At 38.8% G+C, this 27,811-nt stretch overlaps 1 protein-coding gene across 1 annotated transcript in view; it reads left to right on the top strand.

Moving 5' to 3' along the window:
• Nucleotides 1-27,811, top strand: part of LAMA4 (laminin subunit alpha 4) — a 117,579-nt gene that overhangs the window by 55,548 nt on the left and 34,220 nt on the right. Inside the window, exons 9-22 of the mRNA XM_020805347.3 lie at nucleotides 5,316-5,427; nucleotides 7,367-7,534; nucleotides 8,975-9,168; nucleotides 9,715-9,831; nucleotides 10,876-11,024; nucleotides 11,853-11,994; nucleotides 13,194-13,290; nucleotides 14,090-14,203; nucleotides 17,805-17,990; nucleotides 20,415-20,554; nucleotides 21,679-21,852; nucleotides 25,432-25,574; nucleotides 26,246-26,408; nucleotides 27,226-27,353. Of these exons, the coding sequence (XP_020661006.3) occupies nucleotides 5,316-5,427; nucleotides 7,367-7,534; nucleotides 8,975-9,168; nucleotides 9,715-9,831; nucleotides 10,876-11,024; nucleotides 11,853-11,994; nucleotides 13,194-13,290; nucleotides 14,090-14,203; nucleotides 17,805-17,990; nucleotides 20,415-20,554; nucleotides 21,679-21,852; nucleotides 25,432-25,574; nucleotides 26,246-26,408; nucleotides 27,226-27,353 (2,027 nt within the window). The remainder of the gene's footprint in view (nucleotides 1-5,315; nucleotides 5,428-7,366; nucleotides 7,535-8,974; nucleotides 9,169-9,714; nucleotides 9,832-10,875; nucleotides 11,025-11,852; nucleotides 11,995-13,193; nucleotides 13,291-14,089; nucleotides 14,204-17,804; nucleotides 17,991-20,414; nucleotides 20,555-21,678; nucleotides 21,853-25,431; nucleotides 25,575-26,245; nucleotides 26,409-27,225; nucleotides 27,354-27,811) is intronic.

A 27,811-nucleotide genomic window follows, 5' to 3' on the forward strand; every position in this document is an offset into this window, starting at 1 on the left:
AAAGTTATTAAATCCAGTTTAGAGTTCTGTTCATATGGTCAATAAGCATGAGCTGAATGAAATACAAGATGGTAGTATTTCCAAACCACTGTCGAGAGCAGTTGAGGAATATGGTTGGGTAAAAGAAATGTCAGAACAAGCTAGGAAACTGTAACTGATCCATCAAAAGAGATCAGTATATTGACCCCTATGCCTTGAGAAACTCAATAAGGACTCACTAACAGTTCACTGTTTTTCTGTAAAGTTTCCTATCTTTGCAGCTTCTTGGGATTTGGGGAATACAGGTTTCTGGTGAAGCTTTCTGCTTAATTGTAGCAGAGAAACTGACTGTTACTCAGATAAAAATACACAGGATATAGTTATGCAATTATTGGAAGACAATCAACCCTATGTTACCAACATTGTGGCATTATTCACTGCAGCTGCTAGGAAACTACATGCTTGTTTTGTTAGTGATTTCAGTAGTTCTTAACTATTCATTTTAATGAGTGTTGACATTATCTGTTCTATGGACAGTCTGTTAAAGTCCAAAAATGGCTCCAAAGCAGACTGTGTGCCTTGTATCTTACTTCAGGTTATTTTAATTCTACTGGATAGAAGAAGAAAATCCATAGTAAAACTGAAGGTATACTCTCAGTTTTGAGCCATTAAACATCTTAACAAATGAAATCAGGTGTATGCGCATATAAATATTTCTATTTCTTCATGTTTAATCCACCTGGAAGCGCCAATGAGCAATACCTGAGTTGGCATGCAGAAAAGTGGGCTATAAATCAGTTAATCTTTAGCTGCATAGGCTAAGAATGTTTGCTCAGACTCAATAAACTGATTCTACAAAAGTATTAAAATAGCAAAATGTGATGAGTTCTGTGGTTTGATGCCACTTTAATAAGAGAAGGCTTAGATTAGTAAATAATATGTCTCAAGATCCTTCTGTGAACAAGGACAGAGACAAGAAAGACATTCATGAAAATTCCAAAGGCAGTAAGGATGTAATTTTTAAATTAAAATTGTAATGAACTTTCAAAAAGTATTCCTTCTTATAATCAAGCAAACTGTCACATGTGCACATAAGAAGTCTCTTACTGGTGGTGTATGTTTACAAAAGCATAGTGTTAGTCTTTAACATTGCCACAAGATTCTTTGTTGTTTTTGCTACAAAAGACTAATACAGCTGTTTCCTGGAAAATATTTATTCTGAATGTCTTCTCATAATCACAGAAGGAACTTCTCTGGCCTATTTATCTTACAGTGAAGTGGAACTACCTCCACAAATTGCATTAATTCTACTGTTAATTGCTACTGTTCTGGCACTGTGACCAACCATCAAACTCGAGGTAGTCAGACCAGCCGTCCCTCCACTCTAAATCTGGTGTTGCTGAACGCCAGGTCTGTATCCAGCAAATCCCACATTATTCAAGACCTGGAGGAGGATGCAGACCTGGCATGCATAACCAAAACTTGGATGGGCGGGGAAGGGGGTATTCCGTTGACTCTTGCCTGCCCTCCAGGTTATGCAGTCCAACACCAGGTTAGACTGGAGGGGTGAGGGGGAGTAGCTGTTGTCTATAAAAACACTCTAGAGGTTGTTAGGCACTCTGCGATGGTGATGCCCTTGAAGCCCTACATGTGTCGATTGGGGCCAGGGATGGTATTGGGATCGTGCTGGGTTACCACGCTCTCCGTGACCCAGCCATTTCCTTACCGGAGCTAGCAGACTTAGTCTCCACAGGACTGTTGGAATCTTCAAGTCTTCTGGTCTTGGGTGATTTCAACATCCATGCAGAAGCGGACGTTTCTGGTCTGGCTCTTGAGTTCTTTGAAACCATGGCTTCCTTGGACACGTTCCAACATGTCAATGGCCCCACCCACATGGGCAGTCACACGTTAGGCTTGGTGTTTCCCCCCGAGTGGAGTGAGCATGCTCTGGTGGTGACTGACCTTGTGTCAGTCCCCTTGTCATGGTTGGATCACCACCTAGTCAAATGCAACCTCTCAATGCCTCTCCCTCCCTGCAGGGAGCAAGGACTTATTTTAATGGTCCACTCTTGAAGGTTACCGGATCCTGTAGGATTCCAGGATTCCATGAGAGGGATTCCAGCTGATCTGACTGGCACTGCTGTCGAGACTCTGGTTGATGGCTGGCTTGCCGCCATTACCAGAGCTGTTTACACGATCTCTCCTAAATGCCCTCTACATTGCAGAGCTCGTTCAGCACCCTGGTTTAACCACCAGCTGCGAGCTATGAAGCAGAACAGGAGAAGGCTAAAGTGCAACTGAAGACAAAACCTGATGGATTATAATCAGAAAGCTGTCAAGATCACGACTATACTTTACCTTACCAGGGTGAGGGCTGCCAGTTGAGCTTACTTCGCTGTCCGGATAAGCAAAGCTTCAAATCAGCAGGCAGAACTTTTCTGCGATCTATCCGAAATTGCTCTCAGTGATAGGCCTCCCACTAGTATTTCAACTGAACAAATTGCAGCAATTTTTAAATCTACAGTGGAGGCCATCTGCCAAGATCTTTCTCCTCTTTTGAATACAGTAGATCAAGCAGAGATGTCCAGTGCTCTGCCTTGGCCAATGAGACTTAATCTGTTTCAGACCGTGACGCCAGACATGGTGGACAAGGTGCTTAATTGCTGTCGTGCTGCCACCTCCTCCCTTGACCCTTGCCCAGCCTGGCTAATCAAAGCAGCCAGGCCTATAACAACTGAATGGGCCACTGCAATAACTAATAGGTCTCTCCAGGAGGGAGACACTCATTAGGCCCATTAGGAAGAAACTAAGTTTGGTGGCAGACAACATTGGCAATTATAGACCCATCAACAATGTTTCTTTCCTTGGCAAAGTGGTAAAGAGGGTGCTGGCTGACCAGCTCCAGGCCCTTTTGGATGAAACCAACCCCTGGATTCATTTCAGTCAGGCTTCAGGCCATGCCATGGTATGGAAACTGCATTGGTCACCCTGTTTGATGACCTGCTGAGGTAGGCTGACGGGGCAAAATATCTCTGTTGGTCCTTCTCGATATCTCAGTCGCCTTTGATACTGTCGACCATGGTATCCTTCTGGTGAGGCTCTCTGAGCTAGGGATTGGTGGTCTGGCACTTGTCTGGCTCCGATCGTTCTTGGAGGACCGTCCTCAGTACAGCTTCAGCAGAGTGTATCGGCTCCATGGAGTCTCGTTTCCGCATTGATTTAAAAGTATTAATGATGACATATAAAGCCCTAAACAGTTTAGGACCTCAATATCTAGCGGAACACCTTCTCCCACCTAGATCTACCCGAATCACTCGCTTTAGCCGGGATGGGTGGCCGAGGGAGGCCCAGAGAGAAAGAACAAGAAATCAGGCCTTCTCAGCAGTGGCCCCTCACCTCTGGAACAGTCTACCCTCAGAAATTTGTCTAGCTCCCTCACTGGGAGCAAACTCAAGACCTGTCTCTTAAGGCAGGCCTTCCCTCCTGTCATTACCTAATTTATTTCTTACCTTCTTGAATTGTATTAATGCTGTTGTTTTATTTTATACTGTTATTATTTGGACTGCTGTTAGCCACCCAGAGTAGACTTCAGTCTAAATGGGCGGGGTATAAATTAAATAAATAATAAATAACATACAATTCACTTTTAAATTGTAACAGCCTATCAATATGGCAGATGTTAATATAATTCTTTACCATTTATAATTAAAGAACGGTGAACATCATCAACATATTTTTTTATCTCCATCACATAGGACAAGAACATGTACATGGAGGAACTAATCAGGGTTTAGACCATAATGCACAAGAAGAGAGATTTAATCAATTCCTCAAAACCACAGTTTTAAGAGATATTGCCATCATGTTATTACGTCTAGAATTCCTGGGGGTTCCGGTGGTGATAATAGTTGAGTGGATTCCATTGGTACCACTACACATATCGTTTTTTTCAAGTCCTCACAAGCCATTGCCCAGATCCTGATGACAGAATTCCTTCTCCCCTGTGCCCCTGCTACTTGAAAAATCAACACACACAAAAATGCAATCATGCATTTTTCACATTGTCTGGTTTGACTCTTGTTTCGTTGTGCAGTGGCAAGTATTTCTATACTGAGTGCTGTTAACACATTGGAAAAACACATTTCACTTTCCATTTCTCTTTATAGTGATTCCTTAACACATAAGGCTAGGATAATATATATCGATTCACCACCACCACCTGGTATGCTATTCTACTCAATTTCTCTTCAGAAAGCATACTCATCCAGAGTACTGTATAAAAGTCTCCTCTATCAAAAGAATAGCTTTTTTAAAAAGGAAGAGTATGTTCTTATTAGACAATATCTGGAAATTAAAAGGTCTAGCTCACAAGTACCCAGACACAGCACTGATGTGAGAAAAATTGTAGGTAACTGTATGCATTATTTTCATCTTCTCCAGTGAAAACATGTGTTGGAGTAATGGAATAGAACAAGAGGGATCAAACTCCATTCTCATTGCTTGAAGAGCAGTTTAGATTAGAAGACCCTTTTTTCCCCATCCGCCTTCAAGCGCCACCTGGTGTTTCAGCAGGGAAAAATGTACTTTTGGAAAAGTCAGGCAAAACCAAAACAGACTAAAAAACAAAACACAAACAAAGTAATGGTGCCTTAAAGTCTAACCTTTATATTTCAATGTGAGTTTTCATAGATTAATCCACTTTGTCAAACACACTACAGTAAAGTGAAACAAAACTACCTATACATCCAAGCAGGTACACAGGGGAGTGACTGTGGCATTACTGACACCACTAATTAACTAAGAAGCTTGATTACACATGTGTCCTGATTTAAACTGATAGTTTCACACTTGCAGTAGGATGTGGAAAGTGACAGAAGGTTCCCTCTGAGGCCACCTCTTCCAGCAGTGGTTGGTTGGTTGGTCTAATACGGTTTTGCTCACTGTCACCTTCAGATGGTCTGGTGAAGAGTCTGATCCATGCAAGATATTGTAAGGAGAACTGCTTATTAATGTATACCCTGTTTTCCTGAAAATAAGACCTAACCTGAAAATAAGCCCCAGTTAAGTGAAACCCCGCCTTCCATCATTGTGCAACAACCAGAAGAAGATGACATGACTGTATTTGAATAAATGTAAAGTGTTGTACATGAAAAAAATCCTCTGATGCACTTTTTTTAATAAAATTTTTTATTTATTTATTTATTTATTGAGCAAAAATTAATATAAGACCCTATCTTATTTTCGGGGAAACACAGTATAATGACATGAGAAACACAGAGTTGTGTTTTTGATAAAGAGAAAAAAACTAACATGATTTTCACATGATTTATTCATAGAGATATCAAGTATCAAGTAAAGGCTTACTGGTACAGAAGGAAACCATGGAGATCACTGACCGAGCTTCTGTCCTTGTACGGGCACTTGGAAATATGATAGATCACATCCAAGGTAAAACTGAATGCACTCATCTGAATGCACGTAAAGACCAGTAAACCACTATGGAAAAAAGTAATAATAGCAGACATACAGTATAATCTATACAAATGTAAAATATAACAGTGTAATCCTAAATCAAAGGTGTACCAGCTATAGAGGACACTGCAAAAATGTCCTTGTGCCAGCAGAATCCGTTTTTACCAGATGATATCAGAAATCTGCCAGCAGAGGGATCTGCCAACAGAACTGTTTTGATGCATTAGATCGGTCAGCAGAAGAGCCGAAACATACATGGAAATGGTATAGGCTGAGGGAGGATCCAAGTTATTCTAGTTCAAACCTTCCACCAACTTAGAGGCACATCCACCATGCTGGCACAAGGTCAGGCCACAGTGATGGTAGTACTAAGCGATTTCCAGCACCTGTAGGCTGGGAAAGCTTTATATTCAGAGTAGCTTCAGCTGACCTCCTATTGGCTCTGTTGGCCATTGACTATCCTGGCTAGTTATAATAGCACTCTGAAACTGGAAACGTCCAAGCTCTACAGTTCAAGTTTTTTACTAGTATGTAAGCCATTTATGTATATCTCAGCTGTATCCATGGAATGATCCATCAACCAGCCCTTTAGACAAGGCAACAAAAAAGTTTTAATTTTTTTAATAACTGATATAGCACATTAGTAATGGTCTACTGCAGTCTAATTTTTTTTAAAAAATCCTCTGCTCCTCCACTAAGGAGCAGAGAAAGTGCTCAATTTGCCAATATCCTAAAGTGGTTCACTTACTCAGCCATTTCATAGTATCAGAAATTCCAGAAGAAGCCATGACAGTAAGAGGGCTCACCTTCAGTCCATTCCAGCAATCACACAAGCTGGAAATGGACCAAACCAGAGTGATCCTACCAACACCAAAAAAGCAGAAGCCCCAAACAGGGACTCAGAAAGGTATAGTAGGAACACTGGGGACAACTTTGTTTGCTCCATTGATTATGTCACGTTATCACCCAAACAAGGAGAAAACCAACCTATCCCCAAAGTGGACCAAACAGTGGGCTAAATGCCTATCTGATTGCACCCTGAGTCTGCAGTCCTATATACCGTACCTTTCCTGAGAGAAAAGCTCCATTGAATTGAGTGTAACTGGTATCTGGGCAGATACGTGGACTGCAATATAAGTGAAATACTGAAACCTTAAATAAATATAAAGGCTGCTCATAGAGTTGTCAAGGCTCATCTATCTCTCTGTGAGGCTGAAGGCAAAGCAAGAAAAATCAGTCAATCCTGTCATTATTTGTTCTGTCATTAACAAAACAACAATAGAAGTAGCTCCAGTCTTTTTTGAATGGATTGACAGTATAATAGTAATTGATGAACAAAATTGTTTTATGAAAAAGAAATAAGAACCCTCTGAAAGAAACGTTCCACGATTTGGAATCAACTCAGTGAATGCTGAATGAGTAATCTGCCTGCTATCCTATAACACTGCCATTTAATCAGATTAATCAATAGGAAAAGCATGGACATATTCATATGACCATTAGCGTAACCACGTACACAAGAGACAGACAAGTCATGTAAGTGATGTATGTTTAGGTGGTCATTACTAACTTCATAACTTTTAGTAGGGTTTTTTTAAATTAACAGCACACTATAAATATCCTCCAATGTCTGTTAATATTTATGGCACATGAATTGTTGCCACTAAGTCATTTAAAGTGGAAACAATTATGGTGGCATTACAAGGCTGCTGCTATAGTGCTGGCAATAAAAAGGGACTGAAATAGGACCGAAATATTAGGTGTCCTGAATGAACATTTAGGACCTTGAGGACATTGGGTACCAGTACACCGGGCATTAAAAATAAGTGTTGGGCAAACAACCTACTCAGTGCCTGCCAGCCATCCCTGATTCTCTTATTGTTATTCCATCTGCCTGTGATTGTTTTGTTCACAGAAATCAGCACCAAGGTTGAATACTATGGTGCTGAGCATGACCTCAGGCCTGAAGATATTATTCAGAAGCTCATGGTAGCAGAAGAGATGCTGAAGGACATCAGACTTCGCAAGCCATTCACTATTCAGACCCAACTTGCAAGCGATGAGTTAGAAGCAGCACAAGACTGTGAGTTCTCCTCTTGTTGCCAAGATACAACAGGAAGTTTAAGGCACAAATACACCATCGTACACTGTAAAATGCATGCCAGCTCATTATTGGTGCCACTGAGGGGATCAGTTAACTCAAAAATAGCACTGCATTATTTCTTTAGTTTAAATATTCCATGTTCTTATTTAAACATGAAAAAATCTTTGTGTAAAAATGCAGGCCATTTAAATGAGCAGTAAGATGGCCAGATTTCATGCAGCTAGATGAAACCTAAGATAATTCTTACTCTTCTCCAGACATGGAGACAAATCTTAGAGCAAACATCACTTGAGGATATGAAAATCTTATTTTTCTGTCAAAGGTGTCTTTAAAGCCTGGGCTTCTGTCTCTGTTCTCAGCTTGTTTCTGGATGCACTGGCCCCATGTGAGGGTGTTTGAATGTGTGCTTTGCTTGCTTTCCTCTTAACCCTTGCCTGCTCTGCCTCTGTGACATCAGAGGATCCCACCTCTGTGACATCACAAAGAGCTACTTCCTTAGTTTTGATCCTGAAATCTCATGATGCTGTTGCAGGAGAAAAACACATGCCTTTCTTCAAGCTGGTGCTTCTGCTGTGAGAAGATCACATCTTTCTAGCATCCCAAGAGAAATATGAAGACACGGGGAAAATTTACCATGAATTGATCAAGTGTTCTGATGCTTTTCAAGTAGTTCAGATTAACAAGTTGGTCCTGTTGATTTAAATGACTTACAAATGAGTAGACAGACTGCAGTTTTTAAAAGCAGTGCTAGGATGCTTAAAGTGTGACTGTAACAAATAGAACATAGGTGTCATCATAGATCCATATTCATTAGGACCCATGACTGGCTATAGGCTATGCAGAAGGTACACTTGCAGAAATAGTCTTCCTGTTGCCTTATTACAAACAAAGATTTCTGTTGTCTTATTACAAACCATATGAAGGAACACCTTAATCTGACAGGTGATTTTAGAAAAGAGGAATGATACACAATCCAGTGTTGTGAATCTGTGAACAGAAGGAACTTCACAAAAGCAGAAACACACGAGGAAGGAACCATTCTTCTTACAAATTAGACCTCCTGTACAAGTGCAATTCCTTCTGGCAATGCAAACACCTCACATGAATGGAGTGATAACAAAGGATACCACCCTAAATTTGAAAAAATCACTGTAAAAACAAAACAAAAACCTTAATTTTCATAACAAGAAAGTGATGTTATGTTATTATCCACCTAGAGCTGGTTTATGTTGCCTTCCCTTCTTTTAATTTCCGAAGTCATATGGGGCTGGGCATAGAGTCATGGATAGAGCAGAGAGGCATTTCCTCACCCTGAATCTCGCAAAGACTCCCCCCCCCGCCCTGATCACCTGGCACCTATAGTCCAGTATTACCTACTGCACAGACTAAAGAGAAGGTAACATATGCATCTTTCCTTAGTGTTAAGACAAGCTGAAAAGTGGCAGAGGACACACAATGAAACCAGATCTCTGATTCCTGACATACTGGATGATCTTGGGCAATACAACATCAAGCTCACAGACCTGCAAGAGGCCCTGGAACAAGCTGTTGATTATCTCAAAAAAACAAACACTATAAACCAGGAAAATGTTGCCAAACTCCAAGTGCATGAGGTACTAAGCGGCATTTTGTTTTAGAGCTTATGCTTGTATTCTTTTTCTTCCTTTGAGAGATAAATGTACATTTTTACCATGCACAGAAGCTTGGCTATGGGGTAATATATGTCTCTTAATAAGCAGGGAGATCTGTGCAGGATATGTTCGGCCTTGGCCAACACACATAGATGACTATGATTATATTATTTCCATGCCTTGTTCAGAAATAATGCCTAAGAAGAAGTATTCACCAAAGTCTTTTATGTCTTCTGAAATTGGCCTTTCTATATGCTTCGGAAACTGTATGAGATATATCTATTTCATGAGATATATCTATTTCATGAGATATATCTATTTCATGTATTGGTTTAGAAAAGCAGCTGCATATGTATTAGAGAAAATGTGTCCACTGCTGCATTTTGTTAGTTTCAGGCTAGGAGCTGAGTTTGAGAGAGAGAGAGAGAGAGAGAGAGAGAGAGAGAGAGAGAGAGAGAGTGTGCGCACACACGTGCACATGCGTGCATACATGCATGCATGGTGACATGTTTTGTTTTGGTCTTACAGAAAGAACAAGAACTACTGGAGAAACAGTTCAACAGTATTAATAATACTCTGCTGATGACTGAAGATATTTTAAATGTACCACACCAAATCAACTTAGAATTGACTGAGGCAATTAAGGTGAATAAGTTATAAGCCTTACATTCTTCACAGATCATAACCAGAATTAACAGTAGCTATCATTAACACTTTCCTGAAATAGCAAAGAAGAAACCTTAATTGTGTTTAAAACAATCATAGTTTACATTGCACATGCTTATATATAAGTCCCACTGACTCAGCAGCACTTACGCCTGATGTATAGGTTTGCACTGTACATCTGTCAGGGGAAAATTAGTCTAAAGACAAAGTCACAAGGAAGCAAGTGGAGGAGAGGAGTGCAGGTAGAATGTAATTTTGCAGCTTGCTTCTGAACCCTTAATCATAATTCATTCATAGCCACAATTCTAAGAAGGCGCAGAACCTTGTTTGAGGTTTGTCTCACATGCCCCTGCAACGCAGAAGGCTACACCTCTCTGCTCCCAACACTCCTCTTTAAAATAAAAAAAAATTAAAAGCCCCTCACTCCATCTCGTGGGCATCTCAAGCAATTTCACTTCATTCCCCAAGGCAATTTTAAGCCCAGGGAAAGTTCCCCCCCCCCAAGACCAAAAGTGATTAAAAAGAAATTAGAAAGTGAAACTAAAAAGTTAAGTTAAAAGGTAACAAACATCCCCCCAGGCCTTAGAGGCCTAAGGCAGTACTTTTGGTAAACAATATGTGGGGTGGGGAAGGGCTTCAGGAGCTTTGAGGTCCACAGACCACATTATGTCTCCCTCCCATGCCCACATTTCTGCTTAAGAGGTGAACTTTTGTTAGAACTCTCCCACTTTAGATTCTGAAGTAAGATGTGTGAGCCCATGTGGCTGAATGCTCTTCTAAACACACACAAACAGACCAACAAGCAAAAAAGAGGAATTCCTGTCTAGCAATACCAAAGAGTTTAAAGTAGTACAGTCCAGACACAGGTTTACTAGCATAAAGGGGATTAAGCCTAGGAACCCCAGGTCTTTTCTATGGCTTTATCTTACCTAATTTTGAATTACTGTTAACATTTTTTTAAACATAATTGCTAAAGATAATTGCTAACCCCCCCCCATCCCTTTATTTCTTTTGCTTGGCCAGAATGCATCTGAGTTCTTTGCAGAAATAGATGGAGCGAAAATACAGCTACAGGACAAAATTGCCAACCTCTCGAGGTTTGATGATGATTTAGTTCAAAGGGCCATGGAGTACGCAGAGGAACTTCAAGTTCGTGCAAATGAACTAAAACAGTAAGTTTTAACGATATCACACTGTGCTCTGTAGTTGCAGGAAATGGGCAGAATCCAGCATACGTAAAGTACATTAAATCCCCATTAATCTTGGTGGGACAGGGTTTAAGTATGAGAATATGTCTCCCACTGAAATAATGGAACTTCAGAATACTTCGGATTGGTTCAGTGGAGCCCAGTGTTAATAAAAGTGTATACAAGTTGCATTAATGTATTTTGCAAATGAAGTGATGCTCAAGATTTTGCTTATGTATTCATAAAACAGATAGGTACTAGAGACCATATTGTGAATCTACATTGACTACTGGAATATACAAAAGAATTCGAAAAGAGAATTACTCTGTGCTTTATATATTACACCAAAGCCTTTGACTGTGTGGACCATGAGACGCTATAGAATAGATTGTTCTGGAAGAAATGGATGCACCTCAACATTTGATTGTCCTGATGTGTAACTTATTCCTCGAGAAGAAGCTACCATTAGAACAGAATATGAAAAAGTAAAATGACTTCCCATAAACAAAGGTGTCAGACAAAAGTGTACGGTATTGTCTGTTCTATTGGTGTGCAGAACATGTTGTATAGAAAACTGGACTAGATTCAGATGTTTGAGTAATGAGAATTGGTGGAAGAAATATAAATAATCTAAGATATGCAGATGGCACCATACAATTAGCAAAAAGCAACAATGACTAGAAATGACTTCTGTTTACAATGAAACAAGACAATGCACAAGCAGCGCTGCAATTAAAATAATTCTTATTTTCAGTTGTACTCAGCTCATTTTATTAATATTCTACTCTCTCTTTTTTTTTTTTTCTATCACAGGACCTTGCATGGTGTTGATACGAATGGATTGGTACAAAAAGCATTAAATGCTTCCAATGTCCATGAAAATATTATTAATTATATTCAAGAAGCTGATAAAATATCTGTCATCACCTTAAACACTACAGAGCGCGTCCATGATGTAAGTATCATAGCTATCTGAACCAATGCTTCATGATCCCTGTGCCATCAAGATAAGACAAAATGTGCACCTTCTGAAAATGTTTCAGTGTGAAATGTTGAAAGTGCATACCATTAAAAATATAAATGCTGACTTCCAAACAATTGTCCATTTCGGCTACAGGCTCTGGTCAGGCTGGTTTTCGAATAATGTTCTAATCTTTACTGCAGTGATTAAGTAATTTCTGTTTATGTGAAAAAAATACCAAACAATCCATGAGCAGAACTTTCCCCTCTGATTTTGCTCTTTCTTTATATAGGAGAGGTAATTTTTTGTGACAGCATGGGGTCTTGAGGGACCTCATAAAATAACAAGTTGTATTTGGCAAAAAAAATAAATTGTGAACTAACTAGGCTACAATTCATGAAACCTTTTGCAAATAAAACTGATTGGTCTTTAAGATACTGTGAGATACTTTATTGGTTTTGCTGCTACAGATCAGAATTTCCAACTCCCAGGTAGCCCATTGTCTACAGCTAACAGTTGGTATTCTCTTGCAATTGGCATTCTGCGGCCAAACTCCTTTGTGTAGTAAATCTGTAAAAGTAGAAGAGCTATCCGGCCATTCTGAAATCTAGAATCAGTAACAAGGTTACAAGGAAGAAACTAGCCCCAACCCCTCTCTCATCATTTTGCTCAAGTAGGCATTGAGGAGTCCAAAGTAGAGATGTTGCTGCTCATATATAGCAGTGGTCCCCAACCTTGGGCCTCCAGATGTCCTTGGACTACAACTCCCAGAGGCCTTCACCACCACTTCTGCTGGCTAGGATTTCTGGGAGTTGAAGTCCAAGAACATCTGGAGGCCCAAGGTTGGGGACCACTGATATATAGGACCTACACACAAGCAAGAACTCTGAAAAATCTGGGTTCTTGCTCACTTGTAGAGCGAATGTGATCAAGACCCTTCTCCTTATCACATACCTCACTGTTCATGTGAGGAGTGACAAAGGAGAGGTAGAGCTAGCCTCTCTCTTGTAACTATACTGCTGACGCCGGATTTCAGAATGACTGAATACAGGTGTAGCTATTTGGAAACACACTCACATTAATTCTGTGTACAAGACATTGCAAAGTTTTAATGATGGTCTCATTCTGAAGCACTAAAAATGTCTATTTTCATGAAATCTTATTTGTATTTTCTTTCTGAAATGAATTTGCAGGCCATTGTTGGAATTGACACTCAGATCACTTACCATAAAGAAGAAAGCAGAAAGCTTCTCAGGCAAGCAAGGGAACAGCAAGAGACTGCAGATGCTAGTAAATATAATCCATTTTCTTGGTTCAGTTGCTTCTCTGAAACTACAGTAGCTCTTGTGAGGTGGAGAAGGAACATCACGAGAAAGAAGAATATTGGTTTGAGAAAATTAATCATTAACTGCCCCTGAGAATTCTGAAATTCAAACATTTGAATACTTCAAGCCCAACAGAAGCTGGTCTAATAAAGACACATTATTTTATCCATTTTATAACCTGTCATTCCCTGAGATAAACATAGCCCTCAAATGTCTATTCTATGACCAAAGCACATAAAAGGTGTACAGGATATTGGTGCTATTTTTACTACAATACTATATATAGTAATAAGGATTGCCATATTTAACCTGTCAGAAGTTGAGCATGATGCCTGCTATATTTATGATATTTTGTGTTTGTAAAGTAAATATAATCTTACTCACTCCAAGTACAGTAGATATAACCAACCTGAAAAAGAAAGGGGAAAAAAGGGAAGATCCTTAAGGAAGATTCTAAATTCCGTTGGGAAAAGTCATTGAGGAGGCAATTTAGAGGTCAGGAGGCAATTTAGACTTCAGTTGTATCAGCAGCATGCTTTGCTAATGATACGTGTTATTAAGCTTAATAGGAATTACTCCTGTATAAACATGCATGAGTCTACACCATAAGAAATTCATACCACTTAAAACTCACTTGATGTATATTTCATTGTATGTATCCATATTGAACTGCATAGCTGCAGTCTAGAAGACCTGATATTATATTTGTCACATCACAGGAGTAAAAAGATTGTTCATTACACTTCACTGTTTTTACTTTACAGATGATTCAGCTGTTGCAGATGCACATCAACAGGCTAATGGGACTCTTGCCAGGGCAAATAATCTGAAAGACCGTTTGATGAAAGTAATTTCAAAAACAGAGATCCCAGAGCAGGGTGAGAAGATAAAATGTTGAAAAATTTAATATTGTAAAAATGATTAAAGAAGAAATTTATCCCAGGTATCCCCTTAATGATTATGCCAGATAGATGCCAAATTAAATTCTATATGATTGATCCTTTTTAGAAGTTGGTCTTCACACCTACCATTTGATATGTTATATCAAAATCCTACAAGGTAGGCTTCAGCAATATGTGGACCGAGAACTCCCAGAAGTACAAGCAGGATTCCGAAGGGGCAGAGGAACTCGAGACCAAATTGCTAACATGCCCTGGATTATGGAGAAAGCCAGAGAGTTCCAGAAAAGGATCTACTTCTGCTTCATTGATTATGCAAAAGCCTTTGACTGTGTGGACCACAGCAAACTATGGCAAGTCCTTAAAGAAATGGGAGTGCCTGACCACCTTATCCATCTCCTGAGAAACCTATATGTGGGACAGGAAGCAACAGTTAGAACTGGATATGGAACAACTGATTGGTTCAAAATTGGGAAAGGAGTACGACAAGGCTGTATATTGTCCCCCAGCTTATTTAATTTATATGCAGAATACATCATGCGGAAGGCTGGACTGGAGGAATCCCAAGCCGGAATTAAGATTGCCGGAAGAAATATCAACAACCTTAGATATGCAGATGATACCACTCTGATGGAAGAAAGTGAGGAGGAACTAAAGAACCTTGTAATGAGGGTGAAAGAGGAGAGTGCAAAAAACGGTCTTAAACTCAACATCAAAAAAACTAAGATCATGGCCACTGGCCCCATCACGTCCTGGCAAATAGAAGGGGAAGATATGGAGGCAGTGACAGATTTTACCTTCTTGGGCTCCATAATCACTGCAGGTGGAGACAGCAGCCACGAAATTAAAAGACGCCTGCTCGTTGGGAGGAAAGCGATGACAAACCTTGACAGCATCTTAAAAAGCAGAGATATCACCTTGCCAACAAAAGTCTGAATAGTCAAAGCTATGGTTTTCCCTGTAGTGATGTATGGAAGTGAGAGCTGGACCATAAAGAAAGCAGACCGCCGAAGAATTGATGCCTTTGAATTGTGGTGCTGGAGGAGGCTCTTGAGAGTCCCCTGGACTGCAAGGAGAACAAACCTATCAATTCTAAAGGAAATCAACCCTGAGTGCTCCCTGGAAGGACAGATCCTGAAGCTGAGGCTCCAATACTTTGGCCATCTCATGAGAAGAGAGGACTCCCTGGAAAAGACCTTAATGTTGGGAAAGTGTGAAGGCAAGAGGAGAAGGGGACGACAGAGGATGAGATGGTTGGACAGTGTCACCGAAGCAACCAACATGAATCTGACCCAACTCCGGGAGGCAGTGGAAGATAGGAGGGCCTGGCGTGCTCTGGTCCATGGGGTCACGAAGAGTCAGACACGACTAAACGACTAAACGAACGATTTGTTGCATCAACTAATAAAGGTAATTTTTAAATATTGGCTGAAATTCTGTTGCTTAGTCCAGTGAGTTGCACTAGAGCAGGCCCACTGAATCATTGGGAATTTGGTGACTCAACTCTGCTACAAGTTCCATTGATTCAAATGGGCCTACTCTAGTTGTGACTAGAGTAGGCCCATTTGTATCAATGAAACATATGGAAAAGTTGCTCTAGTGCAACTTACTGCACTAAGCAACAGGATTTAACCACTGTGTAAAAATTACTTCTTCTGATTCTATAGGCTTACTCTAGTTCTGACTTATTATGGTAAGCAACAGGATTTAAGCCAATATTTAGAGCTATGTTTTGTGACCTCTGCAGCGCATGCAGGAGTAAGATGTACAGGACAAAAAAAAATTGTATATCTGCTCTGGCACACCACCTCAGCCAGTTTGTCTCCCACAGGATGCTGTGTGTCATTTGTTGCTGTAGATAGCTTTACTATCTGTTCATGTTCCAAAAATTCTTAAGCTGAAGTTCAACAAACAAGAGGAAAGTTTGAAACTCAACAAAACTTGGCTTCCAGCTCTGAAAAATACGTCCAAAAGGTCAACGAACTCTACCCAGCCACAAGGACCGGGGATCACTACACACAAAAGACCAGCTAATGACACCCATCAATCACAGTGACAGATAATCTCTCCTCCTTATTGCAACAATATACGCACAACAAGACACACTAATCACCCATCTCCTGAAAAAGACAAAAGCCTATCTCACAGCCATAAATACTCAACTCCCAAGCAAACTATACCAGAGCACAGAGTGCTGTCCTCTGAAGATGCTGGCCACAGAGACTGGTGAAACGTTAGGAAGAACAACCTTCAGAACATGGCCAAAGAGCCCGAAAAACCCACAACAACCATCTTAAGCTGAATATTCATTATGTCTTCTAAGTCAACTGAGAACAATCCTGTTCTTGCCAGTACCATGCAAAGAATAAGGGAAATGAACTTTGGAATTAGGATCTTAGCAAAAGCGTTCTGTGTTCCTTGTTCATATGTAGGGTTTTATCCCATCTAGTGTACCAGTGGAAATCATGTTAAGAGAACAGGAAATATTAGTATTTCTGATGCTTCTCCCAGTCCTTCAGAACAGATGGCAAAGTAGCACAAAGAAGGAGTGCCAGCTGAAAATCAGTTTGAAGGATCATGCCATCAACATACATGGAGGAGAATTGCAAAGAGACTTGGATTTGATATTTTTAAACAAAGTCCTATAGGCAGAAGGTTGTGTTAGCAGTCAAGCTGCACTTCATAAAATCTCATTTATGGGGCAATCATAGACGTTGAAAAGAGCAGGATTTGCTTAGGCCCAAAATACAGTAACCTTTTTCCAATGTGTTCTCTGTTGTTTTAATAGTTCATTCTGCATGTTTTTCAATTGTGTTTTGGGCTATCAGTCATTATGGCTGTATATCATTCTTGTATCAGAGGTTACAATATGTTTCTCAATACTTGTTGCTGGACAGCACAAACAAGAAGATGCTATCACAGTTAGGTCTTGCTTGTGGGGTTCACACAGAGGACAGGTTGGTCATGGCGAAAATCAAACACTGGACTGAAAGGGCAGTTACGTTCTTACATAGTTATGTTCTTATTCTCCACCTCTAAGATGCCACAGAATGATAGAAAACACTTTGTTTTTATTTGACTATTCTAATGTAATTATTCTGTGTGTATTTTTCCACATGCTATTTTTGGTTTCAAAACGTTGATTTTTTAAGCATCTGATCAAAAAACAAACTGCCTCACTTAGAGTTAATAGAAAATGGATGTTTTTCTATCACTAAATTCCTGTTACATTCATAGGGTAGTAAAATTTACTTACCTTTGCAGTACAATTCTGTATACTCAGAATTAAGAGTATAAGATCACAGAGTAAACCATACTCCCAATATTATATAAATCCTCTACTGTCTACTGAGGCTACACTCTATGCATCTGTAGAAGTGAGCTGTTGTCCCCCAAAATCTTTTCCCCATCACAATTTCTTTGTCTTCTGACACAATATTTATTGGTTTTGGCTATAATGAAACAATATCCACTGGAAATTTCAAGCATTTTCATTCTTTCTTCACCAGAATATTTTGTTTCTCAGTATTATACATCTCCTTATATTGGCTTTCAAGAGTCACTTTCTGTTTGTTCGTAGATAATGCAACACAGCGTCTAGAGCAACTGAAAGTCATTACAAAGCAGGCTATGAACACTGCTACAGAAATAAACCACACTACTGCGCCAATGGCTGACAATCTGACCAAATGGTCCCAAGACCTCAGGAACTTTAAACCTGAAAGAGCAGCTTATGAACTTGCCACTGTCACAACAAGGGATACAGGTATGGTGACAGGACATGCTGAATGAATAGGATCACTGGATGCTTTTACAACATATACTAATATATTTACTGGGATCAGTGTGTAAGTCTTTTAGCAGCTAGTTGTAAAGCGTGGAGCCTTATCAGCTTGTCTGTACAAAGTGGATTTTACAATGAGACTGCTTCTCACGTTCCATGCACACTTTTCACATTCTAAGTGTACATGAGGATAATTAATAAATGTGTATCATAGGGAGGTAACATTGGTTGGAATTTTCTGCTGAATATATACTCACAGTTGATCTGCATATTGTGTACATAGAAGCAGTGTTCCCTTAAGTTTGTCATGGGATGTGCTTTTGCTGATTTACCTGTTTGCATTTGCAATACATAGTTAATGGTTAGTCACTGGAATTTATTTATTTATTTATTTATTTATTTAATTTATATCCCGCCTATCTGGTCGTGTGAGGACCACTCTAGGCGGCTAAACAACAAAAAAAGTAATACAATAATATACATATAACCATTTTACATAACAAAAAAGAGAAGAAAAAAATACTAAAAATGGGAGAAAGTAACATGGGCTTAATTTGCAAGTCTGATTATTGAGACACATATTTATAGAAATGCCACTGTGGGGAGATATTACATCACAATATGCTGCATTCTAAAGGAAATGCAGGGAGTGATTCAAATACCACATGACTGTCACATGACTGTAACTCGATTTCATTTAAAACACCATATATTGTGAGGTTATTATGAAGTGTAAACAGAATCTCAATTAAGCTGTTAGAAATATACTTTCCCTTTTATATCTAGTTCAATCCTCTGAGTTACACCCATGTTTGCTGCTGCATAATGTGGGGGGGGGGAAGGCCTACCTTTGAAGAACTTTTTGGGGAAACCCAAGAGCATTCTCCAAAGAGCAAGTCACAAATTGACAAAGCACTCCTGTACCCCCACAGTTTCTTACTGTGACTTGCAGCATTGGGACTTGCTAGCTGCCACTGTTCTGGAGAATGGCACATTAATGGGTTTCACTTTTTCCATAATAAAGTGGTGTTGTCTGTCCAAATGTGACAGCAAGCACTGTTGGTTTGACTGTTAGTGCAGCTGATTCCACAAGAGAAAATACTTTAAAAAAAAGATTAAGGTTACTATAACTAGAAAACTACTTTGCACAGTAGTGCAACTGCTTTCTGTTTGTGGTACACTGCTTTGGACAAAACAGGTTGAACAGCAACTGATTTCCATGAGGGGGTCAGGGGCAAGAACAATGGCTGGACAGTTCTGGTAAAATGTAATACCAAGAAGTCATCTTTTTGAAGGTCTGGGTTGGACTGTTAGTTGATCTTGTCCACTTTGCCGTTCAGTGATTTCCCAGGTTATTTATCGCCGTATGAACCAGCACATTGTATGAAATCAAGCCGTGTGTGTCCGTGTGCATTTTAAAGCTCAGCTAACATTCATTGACATCTGACCCATTATTTCGAGAATTCAAATAGTTACTTCTAAAGCATTTAAATACAGTTAGAGTTCTAAAGAGTAAGTTGTAGTTGTTATGGCTTTGATTTTTTTAAAAAGTATCTGTTTTTGCTGTTTCTGAAAAGTAAGAAAATTATTTGCTTTTAAATTGCTACTTTTTTAAAAAAAACAATGAATGTTGTAAAAACTCTTGGCATGTGGGGAAAAACACTCTCTCTTCCTGACCACCTTTTCTTCAATATCCACAACAAGATATTATGTGGTGGCAACAACAAGGCACAGCAAAAATCAGTAACTGAACCATCTGATAAACACAATTAGAAATCTAATAAGTAAGTAAGTAAGTAAGTAAGTAAGTAAATAAATAAAGAAATAAATAAATAAATAAATAAAAATAAAAGAAGCTACAGTAGTGACATTAAACCTCATCAAATTACTGTTGTAATGTTATTTAGTTATCCTTCATGAGTGGGAAAAGGACATTAATTCCTGCTGGTGTGGCTGTAACTAGCTCCTCCCAAGCTCTGCTTACAATATTGTAAACATTTTCCAACCAGTGTAAATATTTTCCAACCACTGCTCTACTGCTTGCTTGCAGTTTGCAAATCCATGGCTTCCAGGCATCAGTGAAGCTTGCCTAGTCCAATAACCAGAAAGTTGTTTCTCTATTATCTGTCCCTTTCTGTCAAGCGTTGTCTTACAAGCAAGAAAACACTCCTTGTTTGCTTAAAAGAGATCTGTGATCTCTATATGTACATCAGCATCAGTGCATGTGCAAAAGAGGATCACAGCCCATTTGATTCTTATCCAGTCTTAATTTCTTGCCTGTGAACTCTGACCAAATAGAATGAGAACAGTCTTCTTCCTCCTCCTCCTTACTATCTATTTATTATCTGTTTTGTGTAACTAAAAATCAAGCAGCTCATTCACACTCTTGCTTCTTTTCAATACTAGTCAATCGTCTCACAGAGGTCATCCCACAGCTGCTGGATAAGCTGCGTATAGTAGAACAGAAGCAGCCGGCAAACAATGTCTCAGCCAGCATCCAGAGGGTCAGAGAACTCATAGCACAGACGAGGAGTGTAGCAAACAAGGTAATGGTGGTGGACAGGAAATTTCACTCACTTATAGTAAGAATGCCAAATGTCTTATCTGAAATGTCTCCTGCATCCACCTTTACTGTTGAGTTGGAGTTTCCTGACTCTGGGCACTAGAAAAAAATTAACACTGGAATCTGAGTGCTGACTGCGCCAAAATTATTCCCACTGCTTGCTGCTAAGCAATTCCTGAACTCCAACATAGCCCATACATATAGTAATATCTGAAACATTAGTAAACAACACAGATCAATATTCAGCATCATTACATCACCATGAAACTAATGCAGAAGCATGTTGGGATAGAGTTTTTGAAAAGTAGTTCAAAAGTGCAAAATGAAAACCAGCAGTGTTTTCCATCCACATTTATTTATTTAAAGATGGATAGCTCACTACAGTGCCCTCAGAGCAACTTACAACACATAAGGACTCTACATGACATGCATTTAATTGAATATCAATGATTTAAATAAATATTTTGGACATGGATGGCCTCACATTTATTATCACTTAAAACTGATGCAGCTGAATACATTAATGTCAGAAAAAGCAGAACACTTTTAAGCAAAACAAAATCAGTAAATGATTTTAATGTCATAAATTTTGCTTGGCTTGAATCCAAGCTTCATGAATGAAAGAACTTCTGCATGCAAGAAAGAACCAGCAGAAGCCCCTACTGGATAGTATTAATTTAATCTTAATTTCAATTTCTGTCCTTTCTATCCTTGTCCCAGAGGGCCTCTCAGCCCTCCATGTCCAGAGACCTCAGGGTGAAATCATCAAAATTTCTGCTCAAAGGAGTGTCCAGGTAATGGGCCTTGCTGAGGCATGTCTGGATTCAACATTCAATATGCTTTATATTTTAATAACTTTCATAATGTATTAATACTCCAAAAAACTTTTACTGGACATCCTGTGGAACTATGTATTCAAAGGAATGAGTGAATTTCATTTTAGCTTATTTTTATTTAAATCTTTTATCCTGAATATGTGACCCAAATACGAAGCATCATGCTGCCATTTTGGGGTAGCTGTTTCCAAAGAGTTTTGCAAAAGCTTCCCACTGATTCCTGTCTCCAAAGGTAAACCTAACCTTTGACTTTTTGCATTTTCATTTCTAGGTTCAAGTGTCAATGTCATTTAATGGTCAATCAGCTGTTGAAGTCAATCCCCAAACAAGCATGGAAGACTTAAAAGCTTTCACATCTTTGACTTTGTATATGATGCTTCACAAGGGCAATACACAGCGGACAGCACCTCAGGATCAGTTTATTCTTTATCTAGGAAGCAAAAATGTAAGATTTTCTTTTAGCAAGTACAGTTAGAAGTACATGTGATTTTACAAATTGCACCGTTTGGGCTTTCTCCTCCCCTCAGCACAGCTTTATTTCCAAATTCATAGTACTACAGAATATGAGTGAGTTTGGACATCCTATGCTCAGTTTTATTTTCTTCCTCCTACTGTTCCCATTCTTCTTGCCACTGCACAGTCTCTTCAAATATGAAGTCATGCCATTTGCTGCTGTGTCATATCAAGTGCAATGATGCAACCTCATTTTCCAGTCAACTCTCAATGAGCATGAAATGTATTGATCAAATTAATATATTTTAGCTTTCAAGGTTCACTCTTGATCCACACTTGAATGCCAACCATATATATTTTCTAGTTTAGAGATGTTCAAGAGTCAGAGTTTTCGTTTGCTTGCTTGCTGTAAGAGTACTGCAATTGTTTGTCAGACTACATCCTTCTTGATTGACCTCAAAAATGCCTTTAAACATCACCAGAAGGAAATATTCTAAAGATGATACTGCAAATGCTCATATGGTAGCTATAATGAAATGAACTGGTAGCAATAATGCCACCTTGCATTTAAAATAAGAATCCCATCCTAAGGGGCGGGGGGAAACTTCTGCCACCCTGCATTTAAGGTAAGACCACAAGCCTCTTAGAATTCTACACACACATATACAAACACAGAGAAGGTCCTTGGATCTCTTCTTGTCCATGCATGCTTTTATGGCAGATTAATAATCCCAGCAAAGAGGAAAGTATCTGTGGCAAACCTTTCACTCAGACCAAATGTACTGAATCGTCTCCCCAAAGTTGATGCAAGTATGTGTCCTCTAAGACCACAGTATATTTTTTTTGCTTCCAAAAAATTGGTATTATCTATACACACATTTAATCAATCAATTTAAGAGACGAATAAACTAAGGCTCATATCATTCATTTGCCAAGACTTCAGCTACATGTCTTGGACTATATAATTTACATGCCATTTCCATTATTGTGGCAGCAGCCAAGCCAAAGCCTATGGACGGGCATCCTCACTCTGGAATGAGCTTTAAAATCAGCAGAATCTTGCCAGCATTAAAAGCAAGCATTTGGGTCTTCAATTTCATATTCCCTGGTTATTGTGTTTTTAGAAAACTTTGCTAACCTGTGTGTACATGGAGACATTTCTACATTGTGGAGACTTGAAATACACATTATAATTGTGGCAATACTGGGATTTTCAGAGTGTTCCAGTTAGAAGCCACAAGGCCAATAATAACATATCCCTGGTTCTAGCATCTTTTGCTATGGCATGCCAGCAGGATTTATCCCCCTTGCAGCTATGTAAGAATATTGACCTATTGCTGTGTTTGGCTAATGATGCATCATGCAGGAGAAGCTTAGTTTTTTTATTATTGTAGGCTAACGAGCTCTGAAATGTGGTTGCTAGGATATACGTAATATGGGAAGACAAACCACAGTTCTACCCTAAACACAGCAGCCCTCTCTAATTTTTGAAGCTAAACAGAAGCTGATTTTAGAGCTTCAGAAAATATCAAGGATATCCATGTAGAGCTAGCAAATAATCCTGCATGAATCCTGGAGAGCTACTGCAAGTCAGAATAGTAGGCTACATGGCCCAATGGTCTGAGTGAAAAAGGGGCAGTTTGCTAGATAAAGTATCATTATCATTCAGGAAGAGAACACAACATTTGCCCCTTTCCTAAGGACACTAGAAGAAAGCAGCTACAGTACTCTTTTTCTAATGTAAATGATTCTAATGGATCAATTTTATTAAGCTTCTTTTCCTATCCCAGGCTTCCATCAAGAAGCTCAAAGCAACATTTCAAGTTCTCCCTCTCTTCTTTTATTTTTCAAACAGCGCTATGAGAAAAATTAACCTGAATAAAGAGAGTGAGTAGCCTGGCCTCAGTTTCAGCTGAAGAGTTTCATGGTTGAGTGAGGACCAGAACCTATTTTCCCCTGGTCTGCATCCAGTCCTCTAAGAACTACACCAAGCTTTCTGTCTGGATCAGAATGGTCTTCTTTTGTAGATTTATTCACTCTCATGTCTTTACAGAGAAGAAAGATCCATTTCTATGTATCCTCCTTTGAACTCTGTCTCCTTGCGCTGGGCCTCTTCAAACTCCAACAGATGCTGAACTACCAGTATGATAGAATACTTTCAATATCCGTTTTTGGGCTTGGTAACCCAAATATAAAATATAATCTTGAAAATCTGATCACAACAGGGAGCAAGTCCAAATGAATTCTGACAATTTTTTAAATAAGCATCCGTTGGAATCACACCAGATGTTTGAACGATGAGTGATATGTCTGAATGTCACAGAAAGTAGCCCCTCCTTTTGTGATTACCCACTGTTTCATTTTAAGTCATTATAATGGATATTTAACCTTTCTAAATATTTAATGTTGATTTAATAAAGAATATATACCTTGAACTTGTCACAGAATTTTGCAAAAATTGAAGCAGTTTTGAATTATGAGTATCTAATTTTACTATGGTGAAGATCGTGTTGCTTAGCATAGTAAGCCATGCTGGAGTATGGGCCCATTGAATCAGAGGGAATTTGGTGTGTCAACTCCTCTGTAACTTCCACTGATTCAAATGAATGTACTCTAATTGTGACTTACTATGGTAAAGTAACAGAAAATGGAAATTATGGAGCAGTTGACTCATCAAGTGGCTACAGTTCAATGGGTCTATCCTAGTGCAATTTACTGTGCTAAGCAACACAATTTTTCCAGTGTTTATAAATGCATCCAAAGAAAGAACTTGGTCAAGGAAAGTAGATGACACACATCACATCCTAGAGCAACTGAATCACATTTGGAAGGACATTCACTAAGCTATGAAAGGAAAGAAGCAATGCTTCTCTAAAGTCATGCCACCTACTTTCAATTTCTAATAAGTTCTTCTTCTTCTTTTTTGAAGGGCTTTGAAAACATTCCTGGCAAATCATTAGAGGGCCCTTTAAAGATTTATTTATTTATGTATTCAATTTATAAACCACCTATATAGCCAATTGCTACTCTGGGCAGTGTACAACAAAAACATAAAACATACTGTAAATTATATAATTGCTACAAACACTAAACAGTAGCAAAATAACTGATTAAACATTTTAATGTATTAATCTAGGCAAGTGATTGATTAAATGTGACAAATCTACAAATGAATGTGGTCTTGAAGTTTTTTATATCATACTTTTTAAAATTAGATAGACAATTGATGGAATGCTACAGAGATCGAAGTGCCTTGCAGTGTTTTTCACTTTCATGAACTTTTCCACCAAAGGAGATACTGACAATCAGGTTACTAGTATGATGTAGCAATTATCTAAGGTGGTGGTGTCTAGAATATCCCACATTCTACTCCAACAGCCAGGCAGGCTTTAGCTCCCCCATTCCAGGTTCTCCTTTTCCATCTGGATTAAGTCCTACCAACATCCCTTTATCTTACTCTTTCATGTCAGGAATCTAGAAGGCTTACCTGTACAATTACATTTTAATTATTATTTGTTTAGCATGTATTAGCTATTTTGACATGATAATATATTCTTGGTTCCGGCTCTAGACAAAGAATTATCTGGGTCTTGCAATTAAGAGTGACAACCTGGTTTACATTTATAATCTGGGCGGTGGCGATGTGGAGATACCATTGGATTCCAAGCCAATCAGCTCCTGGCCTGCTTACTTCAGCCTTGTTAAAATAGAGAGGTAATGTTTCCTGCATCTACTATGTATGCAATAGATAGGCTGAATGAAATTGGAAGAAAAATATAATTACAGTTAATTTATCAACAGGCTTTACCTGCTCATTATCATTAGCACTGCTTGCTTAAATGTCATCATTGTTTAATTATCAACAGTACTGGTTGTTTCAATTCAATGAAAGTAAAAATTCCCTAAAGTTCCTTTTTTTTTTTTTTAATTGGTGCATATACAGGAGGGGGCTTTCTTCTGTGTTACTCTCAGAATGTGCAATGTACTCGTCTCAGAGTTAAGATCAGTTCTCTTTCTTGGTGCATTCAAGAAAGTAGGAAGGGGAGAATCTTCCAACAAGCTTTTTCAGAGATTTTACTAATTTTTATGAAGACTATAATGGCTTTAATGATTGTGATGATGTTAATGGCTGTATTGCCTCATTTGTTTTTTATTTGCCTAATTTATTTTTAATGATGTTTGTTGGCTGTCTTGAGCACCAGTATGTTTTGATGGAAAAGCTGGGATTTCACAAACAATTTCATTTTTAAAAAATTATTTCTATATCATAAATAATTTTAAATTCTTAGTTCTTGTTGAAATGATTAAACTGTTTGGTCATATTCAATAATCCAGCGGGATAGGTGGCCACAAGTTCCATTTCTCATTCACCTCTTCTTTGATAGGATTGGGAAGCATGGCAAAGTTTTCCTAACTGTTCCAAGTCTCAGTAGCACAGCTGAAGAAAAGTTCATCAAAAAAGGAGAAGTTCCTGGTGATGACTCTTTATTGGACCTGGAACCTAAAAACACAGTCTTCTATGTTGGCGGAGTGCCTCCAGATTTCAAGGTAAAGTAATTGTTCCATATATTGCCCTACTCTATCAATGCTCTATATAATTTAAGAATGGATTAACTATTATGCTGAAATTTTTGTCTTGCATGTTTTGCAAAGAGAATAGGATCCCTCACCCAATCCTAATATTTCTTAAGACAGCCCATATTACTTAAAGGGAGCTGTGGGGATCATACTTACTTAGTCCAGCTCTGTGGACATTGCCTTCTACAGTTTCCCTGGATTAGAGCAGGACGTCAATTGATAACCAAGACATGGTTGAAGAAGGAATTATAATGGTTCATAGGGGAATCAACTGACTGGGAATCATTTGAAGAACATCACCATAGCAAATATATTAAGAAAAAGCTATGTGGAGGAAAGACAATTTACACGGGAATTCAGAGACACTGGACACAATTTCAGAGTGGGAAATCTTGTGATAAAGGGAAGTTTGAGGGACACAAATTCAGAGTACAAAGGTGGCAAACAAGTGTTCACAGCAATGAAATATGCTTAGATTACTTAAGGAAAAAGTAAGATGAACAAAAAGAGATTAAGAAAAATATATATTTGGGGCAGAATAATGAAATCTTAAGAGAGATGCAACTGACCAAAAAATAAACAAATCAGGAATTGGGAAGGGAAAAAACAAGTTCTATAGAGAGAGAGATGGCGGTGGTTATGAGAATGTGGCAAGACTTGCAGCATTGAACAGAAATGCATGACACCCTTTTGCAGATTTGTGCCCTGTCTCTGACATTAAGAATTTGACCCTGGCTCTTGCTGTCTTGGTTCGAATAGTGTTTCTTCTGGTTCCTTCTCTCTGTAGCTTCCTCCCAGCTTGGACCTCCCTGGCTTTGTTGGCTGCTTGGAACTTGCTACATTGAATGACGATGTCATCAGTTTGTATAATTTTAAAAATATCTACAACATGACCAAATCAGTACCCTGTGCCAGGTAGAGTGAACTACACTTCGTTTTAATTTTTGAGATGAAAGATAGTGCACCTTTGATCAGTCCCACGGATGCTTCAACATGTCTTTAATGGTTTGAATTTCATATGCATGGGGAACATAATGGTTAAAAGGGGATATGATTTCATTTCAGACTTTTTAGTTCTGCTATTCTGTGATTAATACGAATGCATCTTATTCCCCTTGCTTGTGAACAAACTGCTGAGTGTAATAAGTGCACTTACTTATTATTACAGATTCTACTGCAGAATCTGTCCAAGGCCACTGACAATTGTTTACATAAATGCTGTGTTTTTCATATTTGTATTTGCCTAATTGTGTGTGTGTGTGTGTAAAAAAAAACACCTGAAATCGTTGTTACATGCTGTCAAGACAGCTCTGACTTACAGTGACCCTATGAATGAGTTCTCTCCAAAATGCCCAGTCCTCAACAGCCCTGCT

Source organism: Pogona vitticeps, chromosome 1 (genome assembly GCF_051106095.1).
Source record: "Pogona vitticeps strain Pit_001003342236 chromosome 1, PviZW2.1, whole genome shotgun sequence".
In the NCBI taxonomy this organism is placed as follows: domain Eukaryota; kingdom Metazoa; phylum Chordata; class Lepidosauria; order Squamata; family Agamidae; genus Pogona; species Pogona vitticeps.